General features: G+C 36.6%; 1 protein-coding gene across 2 annotated transcripts in view; it reads left to right on the forward strand.

The window, feature by feature from the left end:
• The first annotated feature begins 1,129 nt into the window (after positions 1-1,129).
• hip1 (huntingtin interacting protein 1) overlaps positions 1,130-13,929 on the forward strand; it is a 42,378-nt gene continuing 29,578 nt past the window's right edge. Inside the window, exon 1 of one of the 2 annotated variants that reach the window (XM_026282602.1) lies at positions 1,130-1,546. In XM_026282602.1, coding sequence (XP_026138387.1) covers positions 1,427-1,546 — 120 coding nt within the window. In that variant the 5' untranslated portion in view covers positions 1,130-1,426. Of the gene's footprint in view, positions 1,547-10,288; positions 10,662-13,929 lie in introns of those variants that run through there. The other variant, XM_026282604.1, reaches the window with a different exon arrangement.

Genomic DNA, 13,929 nt, shown 5'->3' on the forward strand with positions numbered 1-13,929 from the left:
GACAAAGACCAAAATGACTTCACACGGTCATTCTACTGAATCACTGAAACAGGTTACAGGTTCCCATGCTATCTGATATAGTTATGCAAGTGGAATCAGCAGACAATAAACTGACAGTGATTTTTGCTGATAAAGGAATAATGTGATTAATTGATGCAGCAAAGAAAAGTGAGATCATGTAAGTCAAACAGTCAAGAGAGAAATAATGTACAAAGTTTAGCATCTGTCTATAGTTATATGTCACAAACAATGACTTAAATCCATCTGCAAGGTCATAGAATCCTCTTAAAGGGATATTTCACCCCAAAATATACATTTTGTCACCATTTAATCATCATTAAGTTGAATTATGAATTAAAAGTATATGTACTACTTTATTCTTTATGTTGAACATGTTTCTTTTTTTCTGTTGAACACAAAAGAAGATATTTTGAAGAATGTTGGTAAGTTGTCGTTAGACATTGACTTCCATAACATGGGGGGAAAATACTATGAAAGTCCATAGCTACTGTTCGGTTACCAACATCTTTTGTGTTCAAAAGGTTTTGGAGAGTCATACAGGTTTGAAAAAAAATTGAGGAAAAGTAAAGTATGGTAACATTTTCATTTTTGGGGTGAACTATCCCTTTAACTTCAAACGGAACCAAGCAAGTTAAAGATAGACATGGACCTCACTTGAGAGAAGGTCAAATGTGAAGGGTTTTTATTATTATTATTATTGAGTTAACACAAGGCGACTTGCTCTGTGTCAGTTCTCTAAAAATTTACATGTACGTAAATAACTAAAAAGTGTTAAAGTGAAACTTTTACATCTGCACAAAAACAAGAACACAATAAAAAAAGAACAAAATTCAACAAATAGTGATACATACACAGGCTACTTCTTTTTTTTATGTGTAACTTTTTGTCCCTAAATTTAGTTTGTTCTCAATTTTTACTTTCTTTATAATTTTTTTTTTATAATTTTTTTGTTTCATTACATTATGTATTGCAAAAAATGAGAGATCCATGAGAGATGTTCACTAACACTACCTTGAGAAATGTTCATTGTAGTATTGCGTGTGAATCACAAGTGTTTTGAAGGGCTGATGATCCTCCAGCAGTGTGTGTAAGCTCTGGGAGGAGCCTGGGACAGTCGCTGCTCTGGGGTTGAGTTGATTTCTATAGTATATCGCGTGAAGTGACGCTGCTGTGTTTCGCTTACAGATCTGAGCAGACACGCATGTTTTGCACGCTCGTGCGCAGACAGCGGAGCGCGCTGGAATGATATTCATGGGCGGTGGACGTAGAAAATGACCTTTTGTGATAACGGCGAGGGCTGGGTTTTGTCGTGCTCACCGCTAGTGTCAATCTCTTTTAACTACACTTTATTTATGTTGATTTAATAGGTCTCCGTCGCTCTCGCAGTTTGGACTTTATTTCCAGAATGGACCGCGTCAAGAGTTCCATGCAGCAAGTCCCCAACCCGATTCCCAAAGTGCTCAGCCGTCGCGCTGGCGGGGCCAACAGTTTGGAAGTTGAAAAGGAAAACTTCGAGCGTAGTCAGGTAAGGAACTGTAAACACCACAGGGCAAGTTTTTTTTCACGTAGTCAGTGTATCGCCAACGAGCTCATTGTATGGCAAGCCCGTTTATACATTAATTGCTTAAGATTAGCTAGTATTTATTTTTATGTTAGCCTATTACAATAATCATAAGATAATACTACACATTCCTTTGCTGCTAGTGGGGTAACGTTAGTTAACATACATTACATTAGTTAACTTACATTTCTGATCTCTGTTGCATTTTATGTTCTATTTGACTATAAACTGATTAATGTCTATAACTGAAGGAATATGTAGATACTAGTGATGAGTACTAATATTTGACCACTTGTCAATTTTGGAATAAGTATGCTAAAAAAACATTTTATGTTTAATACGATGACATTACTTGCTGTTTCTTTTTAATTAATTGTGAAATTTACTAGCAGTTTCTGAGTTAAATTTGTTTTATAGTTTTAATATATAGTTTAAAAGTATGTATAATTATATAGTTTTAAAGTAAATCCTACCTGTCGCCATTTTTTTTGTGTAATATCTAAGAAATACTAGGAAAACTGAAAAAGTTAATTGTCACTAAACATTTTTATTACAAATATTAGCAACAGAAAATAAACTATATAAAAAAAATACCTGTTAAACAACTTGCCATATCTGTAAAAAACCTCTTGCACTTAAACTATGGAAGGAAGTAGGCAGTCAAAGAGCATTATTTGTTTTTAATTTAATGTATTAGTAAATCTAGATAACACACACTTTATAAAAAATGTTGTCTGATATGATATGATAAGTTGTGAACCTATTGGAAGTTACAAAATCAGAGCTGACCCTATAGTGCTTACTTGTTAAGGCCTTTCCACAATGAGCACGAAAAAACAAAACGAATATCGGACGCGATGGAATAAAACATATTCCTATGGATGCTTCAATATAGAAGACTGTATTGAGCACGAGCGTAAAAACAATAGATTGTATTTGTCATCTTTTATTTATTTTATTTTATTGAGAATAGAACATAACAACCAGCATAGCATAAGACAGTCAGTGCAATACAAAGTGTGACATTAATTAGCTTCAGATCTGGAAATACTGTCATAATATTTTAACTTTTTGTTTTTTAACAATTTCAAAGAAGATATAACACAATCAAATTCCACAAAAATAAATCCTTATATATTGGGAAACCAGGGAAAAATACATTGTTGGTCGGCGCCACCTAGTGTGCAGGCGTGAATTAAAAGAAGGCGAACAATCATTTCGTGGTTGGTGTGAAAGCACTGTTCGTATGCGATTCGCATCCCGCTCCTTGTTGGGAAGGACTTTAGGGTGCAGAATGTTTGCCATCAGATTCTCTCAAGATCTGCATTTCATTCGATTCCTGAAGCAGCCTACTAATGAGTGCTTTTCAAAACCATAAAATGAATTTTTATTTGCGCCGTAAAAAAGCTGTCATGTTTACAAAACTATAATTGATGGCCTGTTAAATTCAACTTCAAGTTCAACAAACCTTTGACCGTATCACACCTTCATTTTATCAGTCAACATTCTAGTGTCATCCAATCTGGACGGGACCAAAGTTCTACCTGGCCCCCCCTCGGCACAGGTTAATATAGATAATGGTGTCCAAAATGCCATTAAAATTTAATTAGATGCACACATTTGCCATAATATTATATTAATATGCATTATAAAAAGATATACCAAAATGTATAGACCTTTATGACTTTTTGTCTTTCCAAACTGATGGCCATGTATCGAGCAGATGTAAAAGATTTTAGTGGTTTAGAGATGTAGTACAAAAACCATTGCATTTGATGGCCATTCATTCTGGTTCTTGCCATAAGCCTATAGTGGATTTCCACGTGTCTTCAATATCTTGTTTATCATGACCTTTTTAAAGTGCACATGCATTGAATTATGCAGTCAGTATCTGGGTGCTTGGGCCTGAAAGTGTGATGTGAAGTATAGAGAAATGCTTTCTCATTGTTCATGCACTCTACTATTTCTCTGGGGGTCTTTCCCCTCCCCATCCAGACCCAGCCATCAGAAAAAGTAGGTCACACGAATGAAGCTGCAGCCGACTGCCCTACTGGTGGGTTTCAGAGTGTTTGAAAACAGCATGACCTCGTTCTTGCCCAGATTTCTCAAGGTAGACATAGTGGCGGCAACTAACATTCGCTTCATTTCTGGTTTGATATCAATAGTCCGCAATCTGCAGCATCATGTCTGACTTAAGCGTGCAATATTCAATCCTGTTTACAACTAGGACAGTGACATGGATTAGTGAGACTCATGTGACACATGCGCTCTTGAACTGCTTTAGGACCAATCACTGAGTCAGACTCAAACGTGAGTTCTCCTGTTTTTAGAATAGATTTCATCAGTTTGATTTTTAATTTAACTAACAACACTGAGAGCTAAAGTTCAACTGTAAAGCCTGAACTGAAAATTCACATCTAAAAATAACACTTCAAGCAGCACAAACTGATCAGGTCTCAGTAGGAAATGCTATTGTGAGCGGTCCTTATCAGCTAGTTTGCCTGAAGGAAGTCTGATCCCATAATATCCCGTCTCTTTTCTGCCCTTGGAACGCTATGTTTAGATTAATAGGCCTTCTGTGGTGTGAGTTCAGCCTGTTTTAAATGAGAGGATGTTAGTGTGGTGCTCTGTAATGACATGAGCATGGTTTGCCTTGTGGCTGGGTGTTAGAAGACTAGCGTCTACTTAACTTGAGTTTTATATGGAGGAAATCTAAGCGGGGAACCTTTGTTGTGGTCATAGTTTAGCAGAGGGACATCCGGCCAGCCTCGGAATCCACACGGATGAAATAACATGTTAAAAGAGTACTGCCAAAATAAGTCATCTGCAAATCAGTCTGAAGCATCGTAAACATCCTGCAGAACATTTTGTATCAGGCGAAGTCATAAAGTGCGATGATATACTATATATATAGCTAATTAATGCAGCCCTAATCCAAACAATTCACAAATCTTGTTTTACATTTTTAAAAGACTTGTCCTGTTTCACATCAATGAAGTCAAATGAGCATTTTCATTACATTGTTCATCCCTTTAAAGGATTAGTTAGTGTGTAATGTTGTTGTTAGAGTATAAATAATATCTGTAAAATTCTAAAGCTCAAAGTTCAATGCCAAGCGAGATATTTTATTTAACAGAATTTGCCTACAAAAAACAACCCGTTTGGACTACATCCCTCTAGTTCCTGCAGTAATGACGTCACTAAAACAGTTTTTTGACTGACCTCCGCCCACATGAACACACAAAAGGGAGCGTGGTCTTGTTGCGCTCCAACGGAGAAGGAGGAAGAGCTGCGTTTGTGTTCGACATGTCGTTGAAACGCTGTTATTTTCATCTCGGATACCAATCACCTTTGTTTGGGCTTCCCAGGGACACTGTACTTGTAGATTAATGGTTACAATTTATGTTTAACTCAGTTCCCAAAAATTATAATCCACATGTAAAACTATGTGCAGCTCATTTTGCTGAGGACAACTTCCTCAATCTCAATCAGTTTAATGCCGGATTCGCACAAAGATTATTCTCGAAAGATGGAGCAGTTCCCTCTTTGTCTGGAAAAGGCGTTGTTTATGGACCACAACTGGTAAGTGTATTTTATTATTTAAGTTGGTGCGTTTAACAGTTTCTGTAACTTATTACACAAAGGGCAACGCTGTTTAGCTTTTTTAAATAGATGTTAGGGCTGTGCAAAAAAATAGAATGCGATTTTCATGCGCATCTCGTCGGTAAAAACGCTCTTGTGATTATAAGTACATCTCCAGCACATGCGTTCAGATCAGGATTGCCAAGTTTTCAAAACAAATTCTGCCCACTTGCTTCTCAAAACATTTCCAGGAGGGCAGCGTGCACTCAGCTGATGTTGAATCACAACACAGGAACCGCTGGCACAATCAGAACTTGTTACGAATTTCTGAAGGAGGGACTTTATAGAACAAGGAAGTCATCAGCCCATTTTTATGACAGTAAGAAAAGCGGTATACAGATAGGTGAATTGTGTGTTTTTTTTTTTGTTGTTTTTTTTACATGCGAAACTTGAACACGTTATATTGCACACTGTAAACACAATCAAAGCTTCAAAAAAGCATGAAAAACGGGAGCTTTAAACTGAACAGATTTGGAGAAATGTAGCATTACATCACTTGCTCACCAGTGGATCCTATTCATTGAATGGGTGCCATCAGAATGAGAGTCCAAACAGCTATAATAACATCACAATAATACACACAACTCCAGTCCATCAAATAACATCTTGTAAAGCAAAAAAAAAATGCACCTTTATAATAAACAAATTTATTGGTGCTTTTGGACAAAACTTGAACTGATGGTTTTGTAGATTATTGTGATGTTTTTATCAGCTGTTTAGACTCTCATTCTGATGGCACCCATTCACTGCAGAGGATCCAATGGTGAGCAAGTGATGTAATGCTGAATTGCTCAAATCTATTTTGATGCAGCTTCTTGAAGGTTTAAATTTTTTTGAGTGAACTATTCCTTTAATGCTAATTTATGTCATTATGTCTCTGTTCGTCCCATGTCTGCTCTTCCTCCTCTTGATATATCAAACGATCCTACTTGAAAGCAGTTAAGTTTATGACCCTGCATTTCTTGTACTTGTGTTTCTTCCTGTGCTGGTACCGTGCCCATGGAGGAATTCTCGGGAGGAGCCTAATCTTGCCCCCCTCTGTTTTTCCAGGACTCGCCCTCACAGAGCCAGACAGTCGTAATTTCACCTCCCTTTTAGCAGCCAATCTCTACTTTCAGTATTTCACTTTCTCTATCTATCAATATCCTACCATCTTTTAGTATTTTTATTTTTTCAGAATTAAGTATTTTACTGTTTTTCTGCTTGTTAAAAGTAACTTTTAGCCTCTTTCCATCTGACATGTGCACATTTACTGTAGCTCCTGCGGTTCAGAGTTTGAGTAGTGTTTGTTAGGGTCATTGACTGCAGGAGGGCATGTATGAAAAGCCCTGAGACAGCAGAACACGTGGGCCCTGGCCTGTGGCCTCCGTTCGCTCGCTGTGGATTAAAAATCCTATGAAGTTTGGCGGGCCGCCAGATGCCTGTGCCAGAAACCGTGTTCAGGGCATACTGCTATCAAAAAGACCATTAATGCATTACAGAATGGGGTCATATTAGATGTTGTTATTGTATGTTTGTGACATTGTACTTTGTTTTTATTTTTATTTTATTTTATTTTTTGCCTTCTTTAAATGTATTACTGTGATGAACAAATATGACTCCTTTATGGTGAACTCCCTTAGTGTAAAGTAAAATATATATTTTACTGTATTCGGGCCCATTTTTACTGTATAATGAGAAAAATATTAATATTGCTAATTATTCAAACTAAATTGATGAAATATATGGAAAGGTAAATAATAAAAGACAATAAATATTGTTCTAAAAAAGTAGTGCCATATTTGTGTCAACTAGTGAACCAGCAAAACGGTAAGAAATACCCCCACCCCCCATTGTTTGTATATAACATGAGTTGTCCCATTTTGATGACTGCACTAAAAATTACATTTACAAAAGTGAATTTATATACATATAAAGCATATTAAATTGGCGCCCCTATTATGGATTTTTGAAACATTACCATTCATGAAGTGTGTAACATAGCTGTGAGTGAATGAAAACATCCTGCAAAGTTTTAAATTTGAAAGTGCACCGTGTATAAAGTTAAAGAAAGAGTCGACTGAATCATTGAAACAAGTTTTTTTTTTTTTACGAATACGAAATAGTTTCATGTTGATGTCAACATGAAACATTAGCATATTGCCCACCCACTTGTTGGTCTTTTCAAGTTGGTTTGAATGAAAATGCAAATTAATTCTTTGGCACTACATGCGTCTTTTGGAGCTGTAAAAATAGCGGTTTCCACAGTAACATTTTATCAGGCATTACTGGCATGATGCAATAAAAATGAGACCAATCACTGCAGATTTGCATCATGCAAAGGAGGGGTTTGGAAAAATTAATCATTGAGCGAATCATTTGGGAGTCAATGAGCAAGTAAGATAAAAATAGATGCATATTATAAGACAAAGAAAGAGTTTTTTTTTGACTGCATGCATAAATAGTCTTTTAATGTCCTATAATGATTTTTGTTCTGAATATACTCTGCAAGATTTATTTTGGTTTACAAATTATTGATACACTGAATACATTTATTTTTATTTATATATTTATTTATATATTATTTCTTTTTTGCTCAGGGAAAAAAAAACATTCTAGTTATGAAAAAAAATTAAAGCTGTATTAAACTTTTCTTGTTTTGATGCTCTCCTGACATGCATATATATGTATGCATGTGTGCGTTTGTGTGCTTATGGGCCGTTCACACTGCTAGTACATTTTTCCATTGTGGTTGTTTTTCTGTGTAAACTCACTAGATGTATGTGTATGAATATTGTGCTCATGTCCTTCATCTTTTGTAGTGTTTTGCACATGAGTGCCGCATTTTTAAGATGCCGTGTGGCGTTGAAAGTATTTCAACTTGTACATGCAGTGACCAGTCTGAAGACATCGGAGGTGGGGCAAGCATTGCGAGGTTTTGTTTACAGTAGAAGTTGACATAGCAGCTTTTATATAGGGGTCATTTTGTGCTGCGCTTTTTAAAAACCCTTCTTGAGTGCTGCGTCTTGCATTTTAGACACATTATGTGAACAGACCCCTATTGTGTTTTTTTTTTTCCTGCAAAACCTGTATTTTTGTTTAGTCAAACTATTAAGATCTTAAAAAGTTACTGAAATTTCTATAATGCAATTAAATAACCACTTTTAGCTCTAAAATAATTGCTTTTTTGTAAAGTCTTTGAGAAATCATGAAAATTCCTCGGTCAAAAGATGTGGGAATCCTGTGGGTTGTAGCAAAGGTCACAGTTATACAGTGATGGTTGATAGATCGTGCTCGGATCGCTTTGACGTTACATTTTTGTTCATTATCTAAATGGGCAGTAAACTTGTTGAGAAGTGTAAGCCTGCAGTTTTTCCGGCCTGTGGTCAGTGTGAGCTGGACAGACACAGACAGTGTGTGGGCAGTGACTCATTGGCAGTCACTCTACACTGCGTAGTGTCTCTCTGGGTGGACTATGCTTGACCAATGAAGCACTGCAGTGTAAACTGTCCCGATGCGCCTACCACACGGTACCAGGAAGTGATTGCCCTTTAAAGAGCACGCTTTGTTTGGAGAACACCCCTCCCGTTCCCGCTGCCACATTTTTCCTCTATGACTGATTTGAGTGGCACAGTTTATGTAAACTTTGACTGATATCATGTCCAGATCATCTGATCTTGTGCCCTTTTTTGGACGTCTGTCTAAACAGTTGACATTTTATGTAAAAGAACTGTACATCTGAGAATATAATTGACATATATTAGCAAAATTTGCAAAATAATACAGATATACACTACAGTTCAAACGTTTAGGGTTGGTAAGATTTTTTTTTTTTTCACTTTTTTGAAAGAAGTCTCTTTTGCTAACTAAGGCTGCAGTTATTACATTGAAATTGCAGTAAAAACTAATATTGTGAAATATTATTACTATTTCAAGTAACTTTGTAACAAATATTTTAAAAACAAATTTATTATAAGCTGAATTTTTAGCATCCTTACTCCAGTCTTCTGTCACATTATCCTTCAAAAATCGAGCATACATGCTGATTTAATGCTCAAAAAAAAAATCATATTATTACCAAAGTTGAAAACAGTTGCACTGCTTAATATGGTGCAAAGATTTTGTGAGATTTATTTCAGGATTCTTTGAGGAAAATAATTTATTTAATGTCTATACTTTGGATCAATTTAATACATCCTTGAATATGAAAGCATTAATTGCTTTAAAAAAATCTTACTGACCTCAAACTTTTTAACAGTAGTGTGTTATAGTGAATACATCTGTTTGTATTCTGATGGGGGTTTTTTTGTATTACATGTACATTTGTAAACGCATGAAATTATATTTTAATTCAATTTAAATTCAGTTTAATATAAAAGAGCCCTGTGAGGATTAGATCTTGTGATATGCTCTTAAAAAAGGAACAAAACCTGCATTGCATTTAATTCAAACAGAATCTACATTTGTAGTTCCTGTCATTCATATAATATTAATAATATAGGGGACGTTTTATGTAGTGACTAATTACCTAATGATTTATTATTTATATGGTCTAACTTTTTAATTAAAAGCCTGTCTTTGGATCTCCTGTTACACATGAGCACCTGTTGGATTAAACATGTATGGAGGTGCTCATTCTCATACCGCTTTACCCCAACATCAAAAACCACCAGACGAGGGCGTCATTCACCAACATTACACACGTGATCATGTGAAAGCACGACTATTTAACTGGAATGTCATCAATCACGTCTTATATTCTGCAAATTGATGTTTAACCTACATGTATATAGCGATTCATATAGTGGACCAACAATTCTAGACAATGCATCTGTAAATCTGTACGTGCCATAATAACGCATTTTGCTCTGCAGTGGGTCTTGTGCCATTGCAGTTGAGTTTTAGTGCAGTTTGATTTCCTTTAGAAGGTATTTTTGTCTCGCTATGTGTAATACGTTGCATCAACTTTGCAACACAAACATATTTCCCCTCATAGTGACGTAACATTTGACAGAATTTTGACTCTCGTTCTCTTTTTGTCCTTTTAAGTCAAAAGCTGTGGCAAATGACATCAGTGCATGAAGAACTCCTCCTCTATTCTGTGTTTTGTGCTCCGTACTTGTCACATAATATTAAGTCCAGCGTCTTAAGCGCTTCTAGTAAACGTTTATGACTCGCGCTCTTTGGGCAGTGGCTTTTCCAGAGCCTTCTTGAGAGAGAGTCGAGCCATCTGCCAATCTGCTGTTCGGCGCGCGAGAAGGACGCGGGGGAAACAAGAGAACGGAACGGGAAAGAGGAGGAAGAGAGGGACTATTCGACACTGAACCGGACACATGTTGAGTTAACGGACCGTGCCTGCTCCCTCAGCGGATCCGCAGTCTGCTTTTGATTCCCGAGCAGGGAACCGGTTCGGCTTCGCTTCCATAGCCCCGTTTGAACCATGGACTCGAATAAAATGGTATGTATTCGACGAAATGCTGTTGTTTAGCGGGTTCATATGCACGTTTTTGGGGGCGGGGAGGGATTGGCGCAGGCTTGTTCGTTCGCGGGGTTGTTTTGTATGGAGGATTTGGTGATATGAAGTTACAGTCTTGTGTGTTTATTTACATCAGATTCAGACCGTCGCGAGCGTTTACTCCGCGGTCCGTCACTTGCAGCGCTCGCGCTAAATATTTCAAAACACATTTCAGCCATTGTTTGGGCTCACCAAGTAACGTTAGGCTTTTCCCACAACACTCCCGGATTTTAGCAAGTCACAGCCAGTGTGCTAATATAAGCCTTGTTGTTGGGAAATTGCGTTTAAATGGACCTCTAATGTATTAATGTTTAAAGAACAGGAACCCACGAACGGTTTTTATCAACTTAAATTGATAGTTTATTGTTTATTTACCTTCATAAGCATGTATGACTATTTCGCAGTTGCTGTTCAAAACAGTCACCGTTTACTTTCATAGTATGAAAAATACTCGATGAACGTGAATGGTGACTGAGACTCTGAGATTGTAAAATCATTCCTAACATTAATTTTTTTTTTTTTTCAGAAGAAAGTAAGTCATACAGGATTTGGATAGCATTACAGGATAACATTTTACTTTTTTATGATTTTTATTTATTTATAGGAGTTAATAACTGTAGCTTTAAGTGTGCAGCTAATACAAACTGAGGTTTGAGGGTCACAGAGCTTATAGTGTGGATTTTGACTCGAGTGGCTCCTTAGGGTCTTGTGAGATCTGAGACGGTGTCTGTACCATTTTTGGACACACGATTCACTGTTTTGACTTCAGTCACTGCGTCCTTCTCTCTGCTTTGACTCCCGGCCCGCTATCAACATTGTATGGTATCTGCTTGTTCTTAAATCCCTCATGTCATGCTCTGCTTGACAATGGTATGAAACATCTCACTGGAGATTTTGTTTGTGTGGACCATGAGGCTGAATCAAGCTTTATGGAAAGTCAGTGATTGATGTAATTTGCACTGAAGCAAGAGCAGTGCTTTGTTATTATTTTGATCTGTGTCTTCTGGGTTTATTTGAGTGGTTTTGATCTGGCCTCAGAAACCACTTGTAAGATGGTAAAACTGAAGTTTTTTTTTTAATTGTTCTGTTGATCTTCACTTCCTTTTCTTTAACCGAAAGGCCAGTGGGGCCTTTTCATAAACCTGCTCCCCTTCCTCTTCTCAGATTGTTTTGTCTGGGACAAATAAGAACACAAGAAAAAGATTTAACTGGATTTTAGGTTAACAATTTATTTGAATAATTATATTTTTGCTGCTGTGATGTGTTACTATGTATTTGAGTTTAATAATTTTTATTCACCATCTATTTATTTTGTTTTATTTCCTTTTAATTTTATATGCATTTGGCAGATAGTTTTATCCAAAGCTACTTTGTATTGCATTACTGGTATACATCTTACCATTTCATGCATTCCCTATTGAATTGAACCTATGACCACACCACAGCATTGCTATCATCATTCTCTATTGTTCGACAGATGAATTAGAAGTAAACATTTTATTATTACGACAAGAACGTGCATAGAAACAGAACATACTACTTATAAAATTATTTTAAAGCAAAAGATCTACCACAAATGAAAATGTATACTCACCATCAGGTCATCCAAGATGTCTGTTTTTCCATCAGAATAAATTTGGAGAAATTTACATTACTTGCTCCCCAATGAATCCTCTGCAGTGAATGGGTGCCATCAGAATGAGTCTAAACAACTGATAAAAACATCACAATAATCCACAGGACCCCAGTCCGTTGGCTAACATCTTGTGAATAGCTGCACGTTTGTAACAAACAAACATATCCAACTTCAAACTATAGCTTCCAGCTCAAATATGACTCCTCTGTCCATAATATTGTCTAGAAACAAACTTATGAATGGCCTGAGGGTGAGAAAAGTTTCAGCAAATGTACATTTTTGCATGAACTCTGCCTTTAAAACCACTTTAAAACCACACCGTTGAAATGTAATTTTGTGGGGAAAACAAGGCAAATAATTAGTCTTTTTAATCATATTGATATTATGTTTATTTGTTTGGTCAGCGTCGCTGTGGGTTTTGATTCTTTTGTTGTTGTAAGCTGTAAGGACCTTTTTGAAATAACTAAAATCATTTGGCAAAGTTATATGGGCATGTAATGTGGTCAAGACCTGCATGTGAATTGAATGTGGTGTTTTCCTGAAAATAATTGCAGACCTTAGAAAGTTCGTCAGCCAGTCAGATTCGAGCATTCAGCAGCCCTGTAAGTATAAAGTGCAATAATGAAGGATGCGCTTGCATTTGTTGTTGTTTAGCTTTTATAATTAACAGCTGTGTTTGGTCAGAGTGAAAATTAGGAAAATAATATATATATATATATATATATATATATATATATATATATATATATATATATATATATATATATATATATATATATATATATATATATATATATATATAAAAACCCTCATAAATATAAGAAAATAGACCCGTAAATCAATTCTGCTGGCCATGTATTGGTTTTTAATGACATCACTCCCTTAGTGATGTCATGGCATGGTTGTTTAGTGTGAATTTAAAAAAAAATCCACTCCAGAGCCCTATGTAGGTGTTGACAATGTTCCCTGAAAGAGGGAGTTTGAGTCATATATGGGTAAAAATTGTCTTTAAAACGGAAGAAAAAGTAATTTGGTAACCCAGTACACTGGGGCCTTTCACTGCTGTGACCTTTAAGATAAGTGGAGCGGTTTGCCGAAGACTGTGTTAGCTGAAAAAACACAAGTGTCTAAGTGTGAGTGTCAGTCTCCCACTCATCAACACGGCAAAAAGGAGAAGTCTTTCTAAGTTCTCGTAGGGTGTGAGAAGATCTTGGTGCTTTCAGGTTGTTCAGTCTTGTGAACTGAGTTCCACCTCAGGAAGTCGAGAGGTATTTTTAGTTGTTTCAACTTTAGTTTTACACCCACACCTCAGAAAATGCTGAAGAGAAGCCACAGACCAATACCTCATTCAGTGCTCTGTTTGGCAGCCTGTTCTCTGAACCACCTCAAAGTAGTGCGATTACCCAAAATGGGAAGCTGGGAAGTTGTTTGGGTTGGCCACAGTGCCCCGTGGAGGACCTGCATTCTTCAGTCAGCCAGATTTGGGTAGGACAGGGTGATCCAAGATAGGAAGATCTAAGAAAGACATCAGAAGATCTCTGTGAAACTAACTCTGAGACAAGATGCCTCTTATGG

This window comes from Carassius auratus, chromosome 15 (genome assembly GCF_003368295.1).
Source record: "Carassius auratus strain Wakin chromosome 15, ASM336829v1, whole genome shotgun sequence".
NCBI classification, from domain to species: domain Eukaryota; kingdom Metazoa; phylum Chordata; class Actinopteri; order Cypriniformes; family Cyprinidae; genus Carassius; species Carassius auratus.